Source organism: Macaca fascicularis, chromosome 9 (genome assembly GCF_037993035.2).
Source record: "Macaca fascicularis isolate 582-1 chromosome 9, T2T-MFA8v1.1".
In the NCBI taxonomy this organism is placed as follows: domain Eukaryota; kingdom Metazoa; phylum Chordata; class Mammalia; order Primates; family Cercopithecidae; genus Macaca; species Macaca fascicularis.
The window spans coordinates 73242524-73260403 of NC_088383.1; the positions used below are offsets into that span (position 1 = coordinate 73242524).

At 40.0% G+C, this 17880-nt stretch overlaps 2 protein-coding genes and 1 non-coding gene across 24 annotated transcripts in view; 2 read left to right on the forward strand and 1 right to left on the reverse strand.

Annotated features, from left to right (window-relative positions):
• Positions 1-17880, forward strand: part of ECD (ecdysoneless cell cycle regulator) — a 58071-nt gene that overhangs the window by 27701 nt on the left and 12490 nt on the right. For 5 of the 10 annotated variants that reach the window (XR_012417811.1, XM_074001836.1, XM_074001838.1 and 2 more), the window contains 3 exons: positions 935-1002; positions 2082-2296; positions 4182-4392. Coding sequence is in view for 8 of the 10 variants with exons in the window: in XM_074001836.1 (XP_073857937.1) it covers positions 935-1002; positions 2082-2296; positions 4182-4392 (494 nt within the window). In the remaining 2 variants the exon portion in view is untranslated. Of the gene's footprint in view, positions 1-934; positions 1003-2081; positions 2297-4181; positions 4472-17880 lie in introns of those variants that run through there. The other 5 variants (XR_012417812.1, XM_074001837.1, XM_074001839.1 and 2 more) reach the window with 1 other exon arrangement.
• NUDT13 (nudix hydrolase 13) overlaps positions 1-17880 on the reverse strand; it is a 54852-nt gene that overhangs the window by 11226 nt on the left and 25746 nt on the right. For 3 of the 13 annotated variants that reach the window (XM_005565528.5, XM_065520903.2, XM_005565529.5), the window contains exons 5-10: positions 16926-17060; positions 14891-14997; positions 13970-14095; positions 13704-13815; positions 12342-12496; positions 7144-8272 (exon numbers count right to left, since the gene is read on the reverse strand). In XM_005565528.5, the coding sequence (XP_005565585.1) occupies positions 8072-8272; positions 12342-12496; positions 13704-13815; positions 13970-14095; positions 14891-14997; positions 16926-17060 (836 nt within the window). In that variant the 3' untranslated portion in view covers positions 7144-8071. Of the gene's footprint in view, positions 1-7143; positions 8273-12341; positions 12534-13703; positions 13816-13969; positions 14096-14890; positions 14998-16925; positions 17061-17880 lie in introns of those variants that run through there. The other 10 variants (XR_006689612.3, XM_015456192.4, XM_065520904.2 and 7 more) reach the window with 7 other exon arrangements.
• LOC123567009 (small nucleolar RNA SNORA11) lies at positions 12974-13101 on the forward strand. Its single transcript, XR_006689719.1, has one exon. It is a non-coding gene; the product is annotated as a small nucleolar RNA SNORA11 (small nucleolar RNA).

Below are 17880 nucleotides of genomic sequence, written 5' to 3' on the forward strand. Positions count from 1 at the left end.
AGCTTTCAACAAGTTCAGACCTCTGATCTCCCGCCCTGCAAACAGATTGGATATTGAAAACTCAAAGGCAGAAATAATAACAGAAATGTGAAATTACATTTGGCAAGTAACAGGAAAAACAGGTAGATAGAATTATTACTTGTAGGCTGGGCGCGGTGGCTCACACCTGTAATCCCCGTACTTTACGAGGCCAAGGCGGGTGGATCATGAGGTCAGGAGTTCAAAACCAGCCTGGCCAGCATGGTGAAACCCCAACTCTACTAAAAATACAAAAATTAGCTGGGCATGGTAGCGCACGACTGTAATCGCAGCTACTTGGGAGGCTGAGGCAGGAGAATGGCGTGAACCTGGGAGGCGGAGCTGGCAGTGAGCTGAGATCGCGCCACTGCACTGCAGCCTGGGCTACAGAGAGAGCAAAAAAATAAAATAAAATAATAATAATAATAATTGTTACTTGTGTATCACATATATCACTATTAGTGTTGATACTCTTGAACCTGATGAAAGATCTAAATTTATATTTGGTATTCTCTCTTTAAGAAAGCAGGGATAAGGGAAGATATGTTCTTGTTTATTTTTTAAGCTTTAGTTCTTAAAAGAACAGGCTTTATTTAAAGTAACTCAAATAAATAATGGTTTTGCTAATGCTAGATATCTTATTGGGGCTAGAGAGTGGGTAGGTCCCTAAATCAGCATAAGCTAAATGTACATAAACAAGATGCTATTTTTACTTTTCATTTATCAGACTTTCCCATTTCTGTTGTCCTTCAAGGCCAATAAACTCAAGAATTTTTAAAACTTAAAACTACAATTTTTCTTGCTGTGCCTCCTTAGAAATTCTATCTTTGGTAGCTTTCCTAAGAATGGCACTACTTTAGAAAAGTTTCAAACAGTTGTATTTAGAATAAATTGTCTTTGTCCTTTAATATTGCAGAGAACCTTCTGAAGCTCCAATAACTTTTGATGCAGATTCTTTTCTTAATTATTTTGATAAGATTTTAGGTAAGTAATGGTGTGATGTTGACTTTCATTTTGAAACTGTAAGTCGTATAGCTGTTGCTAGAGCATTGGGTTATTAGATATCTCAGAAGCCAAAATATTTGCTTTCTCTTCCTGGTTTTGAGTTGCTTTCAACCATGAATTACTACCCATGAATAATTTTGTAGAGGCTGCCTAGCTCAGTGCTTGACATATATAGTAGCTGCTCATTAATTTTTTTTTTTTTATTTGAGACAGAGTCTCGCTCTGTCACCCAGGCTGGAGTGCAGTGGCACGATCTCGGCTCACTGCAAGCTCTGCCTCCCGGGTTCACGCCATTCTCCTGCCTCAGCCTCCTGAGTAGCTGGGACTACAGGTGCCCGCCACCACACCCAGCTAATTTTTTTGTATTTTTAGTAGAGACAGGGTTTCACCGTGTTAGCCAGGGTGGTCTCGATCTCCTGACCTCGTGATCCGCCCGCCTCGGCCTCCCAAAGTGCTGGGATTACAGGTGTGAGCCACTGCGCCTGGCCTCATTAAATATTTGAGAGTGACTGAATGCTGTGTGTTTAAATAGGGTTTTACCTTGGCTCCCATATTATATTGTTCTTTTTTGGAATTACTGTACTTACAAATCAATAAGAAAAAGATAACTCAATTAAAAAATCATTATAATATGTATATATATACAGAACTGCAGAGATGAAGATCGGGATACCCAGAAACTGCTAAAAGATGCTTACCTCTGGGGAGAGTGTGAGATTTGAGACAATATTTGTATGGCTTGAATGTTTGCATCAAAATGTATTCATTTATTAGGTAGTTTTTAAATGTTTTAAGAAAAATATTTTAATTAATTGAATTCACTTTTTTTAAAGCTAAATCTTTTGACTCAGCCTGTACGCTTTTCTACAACATTAAATGCACACATATTCTACAACATTAAATGCACAGCATTACCATTTGTAAAAGGGATTTTTGTGAAGTAGACTATGTGTCTTTTTCTGTGGGTAACATTCTAATTATTTTGAGATGTGTAGTAACTAAAAAGTAATAATAATAATAATTACCAAGTGGCTCTTTCTTTCTTGGGGGCTATGTAGGGCCAAGGCCTCATGAGTCAGATTCTGATGATCTGGATGAGGAAGAATTTGAATGTTTAGATAGTGATGATGACTTGGACTTCGAAACACACGAACCTGGCGAAGAGGCTTCTCTGAAAGGAACTCTTGATAATCTCAAGTCATATATGGCCCAGATGGACCAGGAACTAGCACACACCTGCATCGGCAAAAGTTTCACCACTAGAAAGCAAGTGGTATGTGTGTTTTTAACCTTTTTCTCTTTCTGAGTCTAGTATGTCAGATAGCTAAAACCATATTTTATCATAGTTTTTCTTTTTTTGGTGTGTGAGATTTGAAATAAATAAGAATGTTAATTGTTTTCCTAACTCTGGTAGGATAAAGGATCATAGACTTAATTTTCCTAAACATAAGCTTCATTATATTACTTATTCTATGTTATCTATCAGGATTTAAAATAAAAGGTCATATAATATGCTCAAATTAGAATGCGATTGTACACTACAACTTCTTAAATAGATTTTTCTTCAAAAGTAGTTTTAAAAAACTACAGCTTAAATGGATTTTAAAAAAGAGAGGGCACATGTTCTCAAGACCTTTTGAGACTGTGCCTTGGGCCACAGTGGATTAAAACAAAATAACATAAGTAAATAAATAGAAAGGATCTTAAACATCCAAATAACTTTCCAGTTTTGACAGTTTATTTTGTATGTTTCCCTAATTTAGAGCCAAATTTAGAATTCACCTTCCATTTATGTTTTCATCCTAGTTTTTAATGCCACCACTGTCTAATCCTAAACAGAGGCATTATGGAAAGAGCAAGGACCCTGGAGTCTTATGGGTGAGGGTTTGAAGTCTACCTCAGCTGTCCACTGTCAATGTGTCTATAAACCAGTAATCCTCATGTCATAGAATTAACATGAGAACCAAATTAGACAGCAGAAAAACCTACAATAGGCCTTTAATTAATGTTAATTCCCCTTGCTTTGGTCATCTAAACCACTTTTAAAACTATAATCACTTCCAGAATTGTCAAAATCTAGTAGAAACCATACATTAGATTTATCTAAAGCAGCAGTATTTCTTAAATTTTAATGTGAATATAAACCAAAGGATCATGTTACAACATAGATTCTGATTAAGTAGGCCTGGGATGAAGCCTGAGATTTTCCTTTTTTTTAAAAAAATCACTTTGTTTTATTTTATTATTATTATTTTTTTTAATTTGAGATGGAAGTCTCCCTCTATCACCCAGGCTGGAGTGCAGTGGTGCGATCTTGGCTCACTGCACCCTCTGCCTCCTGGGTTTAAGCGATTCTCCTGCCTCAGCCTCTGAAGTAGCTGGGACTACAGGTGTGCACCGCCATGCCTGGCTAATTTTTGTATTTTTAGTAGAGACAGTTGGCCAGGCTGGTCTCTCAAACTCCTGACCTCAAGTGATCCACCCACCTCAGCCTCCCAAAGTGCTGGGATTACAGGTGTGAGCCACCGCTCCCAGCTGAGATTTTCCATTTCTAATAAGCCCCAAGCGATGGAGATTCTGCTGCTCCATGGACTACACTTTGGGTAGCAAGGACATAAAAGTCTATCGAGCTGTAATCTTTCAAATCCTTTCCCCAGCTTGTGGAATCAGAGGCCCAACTAACAATTTAGAGTCTTTGTGGTTGCAACCACAAAGCCTTGTGTTTTCATTTTTAAGCTTTTTCACTGGGAAAGAAAGGAACACTCGCTTCTTTCATTTTGAAGAAAATTTACATTATTGTTTCATTTAATACTCACTTTTATGTTTCTTTCTTTTAAGACTCTTAGACAAGTTATAAATGTACCTTCTTAATTCTGTTAGCCCTTGAGCTATTTCAAAATAGACATGCGATTTATTTGATTTGCAGGAATCTTTCCTGGAGAGAAGTGTCTTATAATCTTTAGAACCAAGTGTTAATATCTGTGCTAAGCCATATAACTTATTAGACTTCATTTTCAGTTTATATCACCAAGGATAAGAAGTTTCCTTTTTAATTTGGAATGCAAATTTACATTGTGGCTTAGTTATCTTTTTATTGTAACCACCATGCAACCTAATGATATATTATCCCATAATTTTCTTTTCCCTCCATGAATAAGGAACCTGTATCCCAGACTACTGACAACAATTCAGATCAGGAAGATTCTGATACAGGAGAATCTGTTATGGCACCAGTAGATGTGGACCTGAACCTGGTTTCAAATATATTGGAATCCTATAGCTCCCAAGCTGGACTGGCAGGACCCGCTTCCAATCTTTTACAAAGCATGGGAGTGCAGCTGCCTGACAACACCGATCACAGACCAACAAGTAAGCCAACGAAAAATTAACCAGCACATTTAGCTTCTCTTTTCTCTTTTTAAATAAATATTGAATATGATTCTGTTCATTTCTAGTTTAGATTACTCATTTAGTAAAAATGTTTCTTCATTACAAGTTTTACAGATTGACTTCTCCTACATGAGAATTGTGGCCCTCTTGGCACAAGTCTTTGTGATCTCAGCTGTGGGTTACACACAGGTTTTGAACTCGGCAGGGTAGAATCTAACCCCTAGACAACTTTGAGATGAAATTCACACACTTTGTGCTAAGGACATGGCCTACCACAATATACCCTTGGAGTAATTCTAAATATTTAAATTTCTCCCTTACTGCTATTCATCCTCAGATCAAAATTTCAAGCTGACAGATTTGGATTTGATAACTCATTCACTTTTTCTTTTCAGTTTTTTTAATGTGGCATAACATGCATATGGTTAAGTGCACAAATCTTGAGTGTACAGTCAGTGAATTTTTACATGTATGTATGTACCTGAAGCAAGATATAGAACTTATTTACTTGTAAATAACAGCTATATTGAGATATAAGTCACATACCAAAAAATTTACCCTTTATACAATTCAGGGGTTTTTAGTATATTTACAAAATTGTGCAACCATCACCACCATCTAATTCTAGAATATTAGAAACCCCATACTCACTAATAGTCTCTCATTCCCTTCTACTCCCAGCCCCTAGAAACCACTAGTCTACTTTCTGTCTCTATGGATTTGCCTATTTTGGACATTTCATACCTGATACTGTACTTAATTGTTTTAATTAATTAATTGGTTTGATATTTAATATAGCTGATATATCTATTGCTAAGATGAAATGTTTCTTAAAATGATTCTCATATTCCTCCTAAAATAAATCATTATCTATATATCATAAAATTCACCATTAAAAGCAAAAAAAAAAGTCTTCTCTACAGACAGCTCCATATATTGACCATGTTTTTATAATCTAGGTCTCTGGATTCTTCTTTATTATCGCATGCAGCAGAGAGATGCCCTTACTATATCTTACCCTATCCAAGTAAAAACAATGGAAATAGATTCATACTGTTCCCTCTCCAGTGACCAAGGGAAGAATTAGGAGAATGGTGTAGTAGAGTTCTCATTTGAGAACTTACTATCACAAACTAATAAAAACTAAATATGGCTGGGCGTGGTGGTGGGTGCCTGTAATCCCAGCTACTTGGGAGGCTGAGGCAGGAGAATAGCTTGAATCCGGGAGCCGGGGGTTGCAGTGAGCCAAGATTGCACCATTGCACTCCAGCCCAAGCGACAAGAGCGAAACTCCGTCTCAAAAATAAATAAATAAATAAATACTAAATATACCATACCCCACTCCAATCCTTTCTCTTCCTAGTGTTCACTGAAGTGAACTAAGGAAGAGGGTAAGTGTTACACATTGACTAAAGTAACACATCAGATGATACTGTGCAACATTTTAACATTTTAAATAATAATTATTTTAAATATATTTTTATTGTTTGTTTTGAAGCTACATTTCTCATGTTAAAAATGGGGTCCAGAATGCCATCCCAGCTCAACTATGAGAAAAAGGTTTCCCCCCATTGCACTTGTGGTACATTAGGTTTATCTTCATTGAGGATTAAATATTGGGTAGAGAAGGGGTGACAGACAGGCAAAAATATAAATGAAAATTTTTAAAATTCTGGTTACCAGGGCTGACTGACTTTCACCTGTTTTTCTATTCTGCATCATGGACCCAGATGAGTTATATTTATCCTTAGCACCTTCATAATTCATTGCCCACATATATATTCTCAGGTCAGGTAGGCCCTGTACCAAAGTTTCTTTTATTTATCTGCCATTTCAGTATCCCAAGCCTGTTCTTTTCTGCCTCAGCTTTCAGATATCCTTGGAGTTCTACAGCAAAGTTCTTTTCCCACTCACTACTGAGAAGCAAAGTTCAATGTTGCAGCTCCTGCTGCTAGCCACTCTCATCTTTTCTTTCCCAAAAACACATTAATCAAAAAACAAACAGTTACTCCATGGTAAGTTTGGGAAACTCATAACCAGGAACTCCGCACACTCCCCTTTCTATCAGTATTTTCAGATTGGGGATGTGTACACATGTGCTCACAAACACACCCACATAGAGATAGAAAAGATTGGGAGATGGTAATACACATGGACCCTGAACTGTTTTCTTCTAACTGCAAGATATGAAGAAATCTCAGAACCTCTCTTTTGTGAGTGCTTTACCCTTCTGCATGCTGGGTTCAGCCCAGGTAAAGGCAAGCTGCCAATCTAACAAGACAATCAAGTCCCATCACATATTATCCCTCAACATTTCCTGATGAAGGCACTTTGATTTCCCCAAAGCAATGATGGTTTGCTGGCTGTGGAGAGAGCAATGACCTTTTGAGATCAAAAGGAAATTCAGTGCTTTAACTTTTCTAGTTCTAGAATCTCTTTAGTCCTATGGGACTTTGGAACTTAGTCCTATGGGACTTTGACGTGTAAATAACCTTAGGGTCTCTGGAGCTTGTGTCTTTAATCACAAATTAGTGCCTAGAATCTTCTGAAGATATGATTATTTCCTCTTTTCAGCAAGACCTCTAACATTTCTCCTGCACATTGCTTCAGTTGTTCCACTGACTTGAAACCTGGACTTAATTGTTTAATTGTCACCAATAGGGATCCTTTCCCCTACCCCCAAATTCTCACCTTGTAAAATTTTCTCAATTCATAGAACAGAAAAAGACATCAGAACAAAGGTGTGGACATTTTATTTTCCCCAAATAATCTCTTCTCCCTTATGGCATCATATATGAATGATGAGAAATCCTAAATTTAGTTTATTCCATAAAGTTTAAGAAATAGGTCAGGTTTGGCATCTGTTTATCTCCACCAATCCCTTTGTTAAAGTTAATCAACACATTGTGGATATGCAAATGCCAGCAACTGTTTTATTTAGGAAAACAGGCATGGCAAAGCGAGAGTCTTTTCCCTGGGTCACGAACTGAGCATGTGACAGAGCTGAAAACAGCAAAAAAGACTTACTCTCTGGAGTCCCATTGAGATTCTACTACCTCAACAGAGCCTCATGGCATCTGGTTTATTATAAAGTACTCTGAGTCATAATGACTTAATTATGACTTTTATTTAACTACCATGTACATGTAACTAGAATGCACCTGTACATGAATTTAAATATGTTATACTGTGCTATTTTTCTTAATTCTGTAAGAGTAACAAGTAACTCAGTAATGACTTGAAACTTGCTATATATTTTCAATACTAAGATAAAAGTTTTAACCAAACTTACAACAGGCACATTTTGGCAGTTAGTGTAAACGCAACATTAACAAGCCATATGCCAAAAGATGTTTGTTTCCAAGGCCTTGGAGAAAATGACTGAACAAGGGCCTACATCCAAACTAATGCTTCCGCCTTCCCCCTGAGTTTTGACAGTTGACAGCTCATCAGTTTTCTTCTCACACTGGCTTTTTTGATTGCCCATTGGTAGGAATTTCTTCCATTAACACTGCTGATAGAAGTGTCTTACTGTAGGCTCACCCTCTGCCCTGACCTTCTGAGGTCCTGTAGCTTGTCTTTTGTCACTTCTTTGTCAACTGATCTCTAGTTTGTCCCTCAGGAATACCAAGGAGCGATCTAAGTTACTTGGTCTGGGCTAAGCAGGCAGGGAAGAACAGGTCTGTTTTTCCACCCACTCCTTAATCAGTTGGTGGGAGATGGCTAACTTAGGGGGCAGCCAGAATGGGAAAGTCCCATTCTGTTGCTGAGTATAGGGGCCCTTTCTCTTCAGGGCTGTGGCTACCTCATCATGACTGAACCAGGCAGCTGTCTCTAATTCTCTCAAGTTCACCTGGATCTGAAAGACATAAGGAAGAAAAGGATGTAAGATCAGGAGCTACAAAATTTAGAATACTATAGCCAAAGGTCAGAAAATGATTCTAGAACTAAGCAATCTTAGAAGATAATACCTGGGATCTCCAGGTTAGATGAAAGTCAGTTCTAGATACTGCCCAGAAGCAAAAGAGGCATAATTAAGAAATGAGAGTTAAATATATTTTTAATATAGTAAAAAAAAAAAAAAAGATAAGATATATTAAATAAATCCTGGAAGTACAAATACTAAAATGTTGAGAGTGGTTAACATTGAGAATAAATTATGAATAATACCTATTTTTCCTTGTGTCTCTATTGATTGTATAAATTTTTCAATTAAAAAAGAACATACAAATATTACTTTTTTAAAAATTTTTTTTGATATGGAGTTTTGCTCTTTTTGCCCAGGCTGGAGGGCAATGATGTGATCTTGGCTTACTGCAACCTCCGTCTCCCAGGTTCAAATGATTCTCCTGCCTCAGCCTCCCGAATAGTTGGGATTACAGGCACCCACCAACATACCCGGCTAATTTCTTTGTATTTTTAGCAGAGACGGGGTTTCACTGTGTTGGACAGGCTGGTTTAGAACTCCTGACCTCAGGTGATCCACCTGCCTCCCAAAGTGCTGGGATTACAGGCGTGAGCCACCGTGCCCAGCCACTGTTTTTTTTTTTTAAAGGATAAGAGTTAACGATAGTCAAAAGCATAGTCTCATCTTTGCAAGAAGCAAAGTAACGTGAACTTCATGCTGAGGAAGCTGAAATAGATTAGATATTCTATAAAAGATTCTATAAAAACCAAAACATACAACAGGCAAACTTTGGCAGGCAGAGACCATCGGTCAGGGAAGTGCAAGATGACATTGGATAAGACAATGTCTAGCCAGGCATGGTGGCTTATGCCCATAATCCCAGCACTTTGGGAGGCTGAGGTGGAAGGATCACCTGAGGTCAGGAGTTTGAGACCAGCCTGGCCAGCATGGTGGAACCCCATTTCTAATAAAAATACAAAAATTAGCCAGGCATGCTGGCAGGCACCTGTAATCCTAGCTACTCAGGTGGCTGAGCAGAAGAAGTGCTTGAACCCGGGAGGCAAAGGTTGCACTGAGCTGAGATTGTGCCACTGCACTCCAGCCTGGGCGACAAGAGTGAGACTCTATTTTTAGTTCCCAGCATCCTAACTGACTTGAGCAGTAAGACCAATCCTGCAGTCAGTCATTAAATGATGCCTGATTGTGTGCCTACTATATGTAAGACACTCTTTAAGTCCTGACAATAAAAGATAAATTGTCTCATAAAAACTGTGTTGGGGCCGGGCGCAGTGGCTCAAGCCTGTATTCCCAGCACTTTGGGAGGCCGAGACGGGCGGATCACGAGGTCAGGAGATCGAGACCATCCTGGCTAACATGGTGAAACCCCGTCTCTACTAAAAATACAAAAAAAATTAGCCGGGCGAGGTGGCGGGCGCCAGTACTCCCAGCTACTCGGGAGGCTGAGGCAGGAGAATGGCGTGAACCCGGGAGGCGGGGCTTGCAGTGAGCTGAGATCCGGCCACTGCACTCCAGCCTGGGCAACAGGGCCAGACTCTGTCTCAAAAAAAAAAAAAAACTGTGTTGGGAACATCGGATATCCACATGCAAAATTGGACCCTTATCTTACACCATATACAAAAACCAACTTAAAATGGATTAAAGACTTAAATGTAAAACTTGAAACAATAAAACTCTTAGAAGAAAACATAAAGGAATAAATTTCTAGACATTAGACTGGGCAGCGGTCTCTTAGATATGACACCAAAAGCGCAGGCAAGAAAAGCAAAGATAGACAAGTAGGGATTCTATCAAACTAAAGCTTCTGCAGAGTCAGGGAATCTATCAACAGAGTGAAGAGACAACCTGCAGAATGGGAGAAAATATTTGCAGACCCTATATCTAATAAGGAGTTAATATCCAAAATATATAAGGAACTCCTACAACTTAATACCAAAAAATAGGCCGGGCGCGGTGGCTCAAGCCTGTAATCCCAGCACTTTGGGAGGCCGAGATGGGCGGATCACTAGGTCAGGAGATCGAGACCATCCTGGTTAACACGGTGAAACCCCGTCTCTACTAAAATATACAAAAAACTAGCCGGGCGAGGTGGCGGGCGCCTGTAGTCCCAGCTACTCAGGAGGCTGAGACAGGAGAATGGCCCGAACCCGGGAGGCGGAGCTTGCAGTGAGCTGAGATCCGGCCACTGCACTCCAGCCTGGGCGACAGAGCGAGACTCCGTCTCAAAAAAAAAAAAAAAAAAAAAAAAAAAACCAAAAAATAAATAAGCCAACTTAAAAATGGGCAAAGGATCTAAATAGACATTTCTCCAAAGAAGATATTCAAATGGCCAACAGGTGTGTGAAAAGGTGCTCAACATCACTAATAATCAGGGAAATGCAAATGAAAACCTCATACCTTCTTTGATGGCTACTATTATACCTTCTTTAATGGTTACTATTAAAAAAGTACAAAGGACAGCAGGTATTGGTAAGGATGTAGAGAAAAGGAAACCCATGTATACTGTTGGGGGGAATGTAAGTTGGTGCACCTACTATGGAAAAAGATATGGAGGTTCCTCAAAAAATTAAAAATAGAATGACCCTTTGATCTAGCAACCAACTTCTGGATATATGTCCAAAGGGACTGAAATCTGGATCTTGAAGAGGTATCTGCACTCCCATGTTCACTGCAGCATTATTCACAATGGATGAATAGATAAAGAAAATGTGGTATATACATAGAATAGAATATTATTCAGCCTTAAAAAGGAAGGAAATCCTGCATTTGCAACAAGATAGATGGGTCCAAAGGACATGCTAAGTGAAATAAGCCAGACACAGAAAGACAAATATTGTATGATCTCACTTATATGTGGAATCTAAAATAGGCAAACTTATAGAAGCAGAGAGTAGAGTGGTGGTTGCCAGGGGCTGAAGAGAGGGGAAAATGGCGGGGGTGGCCACTGGTCAAAGGGTACAAGGTGTCAGTCATGCAAAATAAGTTTTGAAGATCTGTATACCATAAGGTCTACAATTAATAATACTATATTATACACATAAAAATTTGCTAAGAAAATAGATCTCACGTCAAGTGCTTTTACCACAAAATAAAAAAAACAATAGTGGGGTGGGAGAAAAATAAAAGGTGGAAGGACACTTTTGTAGGTGATAAGTTTATGGCATTGATAGTGATGATGGTTTGATAATTTCAAGGGTATATACTTCTCTGCTGAAGCAGGAGAATCACTTGAACCCAGGAGGCGGAGGTTGCAGTGAGCTGAGACTGTGCCACTGCACTCAGGCTGGGTGACAGAGTAAGACTCAGTCTCAAAAAAAAAAAAAAAAAGAAAAGAAATTATCTCATGACTGACATATATGCAAGGAAGAATGGAGATTATTTGCTTCCTTTAATAGGCTGCAAATTCCTTGAGGGCATAAATCATATTTAATTTAATTAATTTATTTATTTTCGAGATGCATTCTTGCCGCTGCCCAGGCTGGAGGGCAATGGCTCGACCTCAGCTCACCGCAATCTCCACCTCCTGGGTTCAAGCAATTCTCCTGCCTCAGCCTCCCAAGTAGCTGGGACTACAGGCGCCTGCCACCACGCCCAGCCAATTTTTGTATTTTTAGTTGAGATGAGGTTTCACTATCTTGGCCAGGCTGGTCTTGAACACCTGACCTTGTGATCCACCTACCTCAGCCTCCCAAAGTGCTCAGATTACAGGCATGAGCCACCCGCGCCCAGCCTTAATTTTTGTATTTTCAGTAGAGATGGGGTTTTGCCATGTTGGCCAGGCTGGTCTTGAACTCCTGACCTCAAGTGATCCGCCCACGTCAGTCTCCCAAAGTGTTGGGATTACCGGCATGAGCCACCGTGCTCAGCCCTAAATCATATTTTACAAATGTTTATATAATCTAGATGATGCTGGACTAGACAAGTGCTTAATAAGTACTTGCTGATGAGCAGATTAGACGAAGCAAAAGAACTATCACAGCATAAGGGAAACATAAGAACTTACTTCTGTTTGCCCTGGTTTCACAGTTGCATGGCAAGCAATCATGAGTGAGCCGCTAGGAAAGGGCCAGTGCTGGGATGCACAGTACTGCAGGCTTTCCACCTCCAATCCCACCTCTTCTGCAACTTCTCGACGGATGGTCTCTTCCACACTTTCACCTACAAGCACTCAGATTAATTCAGGACAGCCCTGTAGCTAGAAGGGTGATACAGACAGCCCATTTGAGAAAGGCACACAACACTGGCTCCAAAGTTTCAATGAAATGCTCTTGGGAGTGTCCTAAAACTCCCAGTCATTCCAACAATAAGAATCAGGTCCAGAGCTGTGTGTTGAACCACAGTGCTTAAGCCTGCTAGGTTAGTTATTATAATGCAAAGTAAGGGTGACAGTAGGAGGGACTACTGCCCTCAGCTTTCATAAAATTCCACTTTTCACCATTTGCAAATTTGACCCCAATAGACTAGAGAAAAAAACCAACCTGTAAATAAATACTGAATTTTAGCTAATGTTATGCCTGCTGAAATAGGAAGAAGTGTACTAATATCTTAAATCTGTGCATCAAAAAATAAGATAGATTAATTAATGGATAGATGAATAGCTTTGTGATAAAGTGTAGTAAAAATTTATGGAATCTAGGGGTGTGCTCAGAGCAGGGGGCCTAAAGAATGGCTCCTCTGTTTATAACACACCCAACAGGAATCTGGGGTCATTGTGATGAGAGGCACGAAGCTTGTGGCCTCCCTACAAACAAATGCCTACATGTGAAGAGGAAAAAAAATTATAGAATCTGGGTAGTGGGTGTATGGGTGTTCACTGTATAATTCTTTCAACAATCTCCTATGTTTGAAAATTTGCTTAAAAAAATAGTGTAGCTCACACCTGTAATCCCAACACATTGGGAGGTCAAGGCAGGCAGGTCACTTGAAGCCAGGAGTTCAGGACTGGCCTAGGCAACACAGCGAGATCCTGTGTCTACAAAAATTTTTAAAAATTAGCCGGGCATGATAGCCTGCGTCTGTAGTCCTAGCTATTCAGGAGGCTGAGGTGGGAGCATTGCTTGAGCCCAGAAGGTTGAGGCTGCAATGAGCCATGATTGTGCCACTGCACTCTAGCTTGAACAACAGGGTGAGACTCTGTCTCAAAAAAAAAAGGAAAGGAAAAAATTTTATATATGTGTGTGTGTGTGTGTTTATAATGCCAGAAATTTTATATATATATATATATAATGCCAGAAGGCAGTTTTCTTGACATGATAGAAAAGAATGTGCTTGGGAATCCAAACTCCATAGCAACAAGACAGAGAAGATTGTATTAGTAAGATTGTGTATCTTCCAGTGTCACCTGTATATCCCTTTAACTCCTTACCTATATCACAAAAACCTGCCAAGGCAGAATACATTCCCTTGGGAAAGGAGCTTTGGCGGGCAAGCAGGCATCGGGTCCCATCTGACACCAGTGTGATTACCACAGGAGCCATCTAGGAAAGGGGAATGGAAACTGAGATGCTGGCACTTGGGGGCCTGCCAATGAGCTAAAGCAATGTATAATTAAGGAACTGCACAGGCTTTCTTCCCCAGGACAAAGCAGTGCACAGTCTTCTTGGATTACTGTCCTCTTACAGCAATACTTACCTGTGGATAATAGATGATATTATTGGAAGGGCACACACGCTTGCTGCCAGCCACGTTCTTCTTGGTGGGCTGCCCACTTCTGCTGCAGAACTGATGAGCATCATGCCAGCGGAGAAGAGCTTGAGCCTAGGGACACAAATATGGGCCTGGTTTCATTTGTAGAGAATGCGGGGCTCATCTTTAACAGCACTGGGCCTACTATCTGGAACAACTCACAGGGAAATGCCAATCTCTTTCCAGCCCACGTAATTTAAATGGTTACTGTTTAAATTTTAGGACAAGTAAACTAACTGAATATATTCCTGTAGCATCAGAAATCTGAATAAAAGAAAGCATATTTTTAAATGTATTATGATTTAAAACATATAAAGTATATAAGGTAATAAAATGAACACCCATGTATTCACTAACCAGCTTAAAAATAAAACATTCCCAGTATAGTTGAACATCCTAAAATGTTTTCCTCCCCAGTAAAGTTGGAATTTTTTGCAACTAAAAAAATATTTAGAAGTTTCTTTTTAAATTAAATGCACAATCAAAATACTTTAGCAAGTGAAATCTAAAGCTGTGAGGGCAAGTCATTAAAGCAATGTAAAGTAATTTCTCTTAGGGAAAACATGATGCTGTATGTCATGCTGTGTGGGTCATTAAAAATGTTTATGAGGCTGTCAGATCCTATTGCCATAGATCTGCATGTCTTTAGGAGACAATGATCTTGACAGTGGTTCTGCCAAAAACAAGGGCAAAAGAAGGGAGAATAAGCAGTCTTCCTACAGCACATTGTCCTGCCAGTGTTTGTAGAAAGGACTAGAATCTGCAAAAGAAGAAATCAAACGTCACTGTAGCCTTGGATTTACACGTGGATTTACCCACACATAGTGCCCTACTAAATTTCCTGCAGAATGAGAAACCAGAATCTACCGTGGACAGCATGGAGGCATCCCTTGCATTGAGTTGAAAGAGAGCCTTTCTCAGCTCAATGAAAGACCCCTTGAGCTCTGTCTCCATTTCAGGTTTGTGTAAGGAGGCTAGAAAATCAGAAAAGATAATGAAATTAAACAATGACAAACTTTGCTTCAGGGCCTCTCTCCAGTCTGTCCTGTTAAAATAGTGTTTCCCAAACTTGCCTCTTGAGATTGAACTGGAGAAAGTAAAATATATCCAGGTTCTCAGCTGGGTGTGGGGGTGTGTGCCTGTAGTCCCAGCTACTCAGGAGGTGGGGGCAGGAGGATGGCTTGAGACCATTAGGAGTTCCAGGCTACATACAGTGCACTATGATCACACCTGTGAATAGCCACTGCACTCCAGCAAGACCCCATCTCTAAAATTTAAAAAAGGCCAGGCACGGCACTTTGGGAAGCCGAGCAGGGTGAATCACGTGAAGTCGGGAGTTCGAGACCAGCCTGGCCAACATGATGAAACCCTGTCTGTACTAAAAACACAAAACTTAGCCAGGCTTGGTGGCGGGTGCCTGTAATCCCAGCTACTCGGGAGGCTGAGGCAGGAGAATCACTTGAACCCAGGAGACAGAGGTTGCAGTGAACCGAGATTGCACCATTGCACTCCAGCCTGGGTGACAGCAAAACTCCATCTCAAAATAAATAAATATATACATAAAATTTTTTTAAAAAGCAAGATTCTCAGGCCCCTACCTGGAGATTCTAAAGCAGCTGGCATGGAGTGAGGCCCAGCAATCTCTATTTTTTAACAAGCACCAGGTGATTCTTATATTCAGGCTAGTTTGGGAAACATTAGCACATAGTATGTCTCAAGATCTTCTTCGCGGCAACAAGAACATTTGCATTAGCTTATCCTTGGAAAAGAGGTGAAGTGGGACCTCATGGCTCCTATCTGAACCTCATCCCAGCATCACTACATTTATACCTAGACCATTAAAGACAGAAGGAAAGCCTGACAGGAGCCATGAGCCAATAGCAAAGTGGTTCCCAACTGCAGGTCTGTGGACCCAGAGCTACTCTATGGAAACATTTTTATTCACCTGTATTCATAAAAGAAATAAGAATGACGTCATAAGTTTTTTTTTAACATTTCTTATGAAATATTGAAATATACAAAATGTGACCGGGCGCCGTGGCTCCTGCCCGTAATCCCAGCACTTTGGGAGGCTGAGGCAGACAAATCACCTGAGGTCAGGAGTTCGAGACCAGCCTGACCAACATGGAGAAACCCAGTCTCTACTAAAAATACAAAATTAGCCAGGCGTGGTGGCACATGCCTGTAATCCCAGCTACTAGGGAGGCTGAGGCAGGAGAATCGCTTGAACCCGGGAGGTAGAGGCTGCGGTGAGCCGAGATTGCGCCATTGCATTCCAGCCTGGGCAATAGGAGTGAAACTCTGCCTCAAAAAAAAAAAAAAATATATATATATATATAAAAAAAATGTATAGGCCAGGTGTGGTGGCTCATACCGATAATCTTAGCACTTTGGGAGGCCAAGGAGGGAGGATTGCTTGCGCCCAGGAATTTGAGAACATAAGCCTGAGCAACATAAGGAGACCCCCATCTCTATTTTAAAAAAAATTAAAAATTAGCCAGGCATGGTAGTACATGCCTATGGTCCCAGCTACTCAGGAGGCTGAGGTGGGAGGATTACTTGAGCCCAGGGGGGCAAGGCTGCAGTGAGTTGTGATTGTACCACTGCACTCCAGCCTGGGTGACAGCAAGACATTGTTTCAATAAATAAAATGTATAATGGTACAGAGACTAATACCATAAACATTCATGTACCCATCACCTAACTTAGAAGGTATTAAAATATCCTTTATTTTCATTTAAATGATGATAGCAGATGACAGTATTTTTAATGTCCTTTTTAAAAAAATAGAAAGTTGATAGCCTTTCGTATTCCCCAAATTTTCCTTTAAATTTTACCATTACGTGAAATCCCAAATTCTGAAGACCACTGGGAAGTACCCATTAGGAATAATGTTATGTACCTCTTATGGAAAAGGAGCTATCCAGACCTAGATCCAGAGCAAACCATGCCTCCTGCTGCTCAGAGCATCCAATCAACACAGAATCTTCTATTCTTTGTGCATCCTGTCCAAATTTACCCAGGAGCCTTTCCAACTCTAAGAAACAGAAAGGAGAAAAGCAAAACACAAAGGTTTCTATTAAATCACCACAGCCATATTAGACTCACTGAAAATCGTCTGCGTCAGCTTAAAGTAGGTATACTTGGCTTCCAGCTGCAGCTAATTAGCTATGTAACCTTGGTCTAACCGTTTAACCTTTCCAGGCCTGTTTTCTCCTTAGCAATCTGAGGACTTTAGACCAAAGAAGGAATTCTTGTATAACATTGTGTTACTCTATGACTGTATCATGAAAGGAAAATATCCCCTAGTAGTAAGATGCATGATAGTTAACTTAAGTCATTGAAAAAAAAATAAGTGTCACACTTAAAATGGTAGAGACCAAGGCTGGGGGGCAGGGAGGATCGCTTGAAGCCAGGAGTTTGAGACCAGCCTGGGCAACACAGCAAGACCTTGTCTCTACAAAAAATAAAATCAGCCGGGTGCAGTGAAGTGCACACCTGTAGTTCCAAAAACTTGGAAGGCAGAGGTGGGAGGATCTCTTGAGCCCAGGACTTCAAGGCTGCAGTTAAAGACCAAACCAGTTCTATAATTAACCTCCAGAATGTGCTACTTTTGTGGACCAAAGTAGAGTAAAATACTCATCTGAGATGCCAATCTCTAAGAGATGAGTGCTGTGTAGGGAGAAATCCTATACACTTGTTCATGATGGACTCATATTTATTTGTTCATAATACAACATAACACAAAAAAAATCATAATACAACATAAACATTGCTAAATCTCTAAATAATGTATAGTGCCTTCTGATGGAGTCCTCAGATTCTTCTGCACTGCTAGAAACTACCTATCCAAGTAC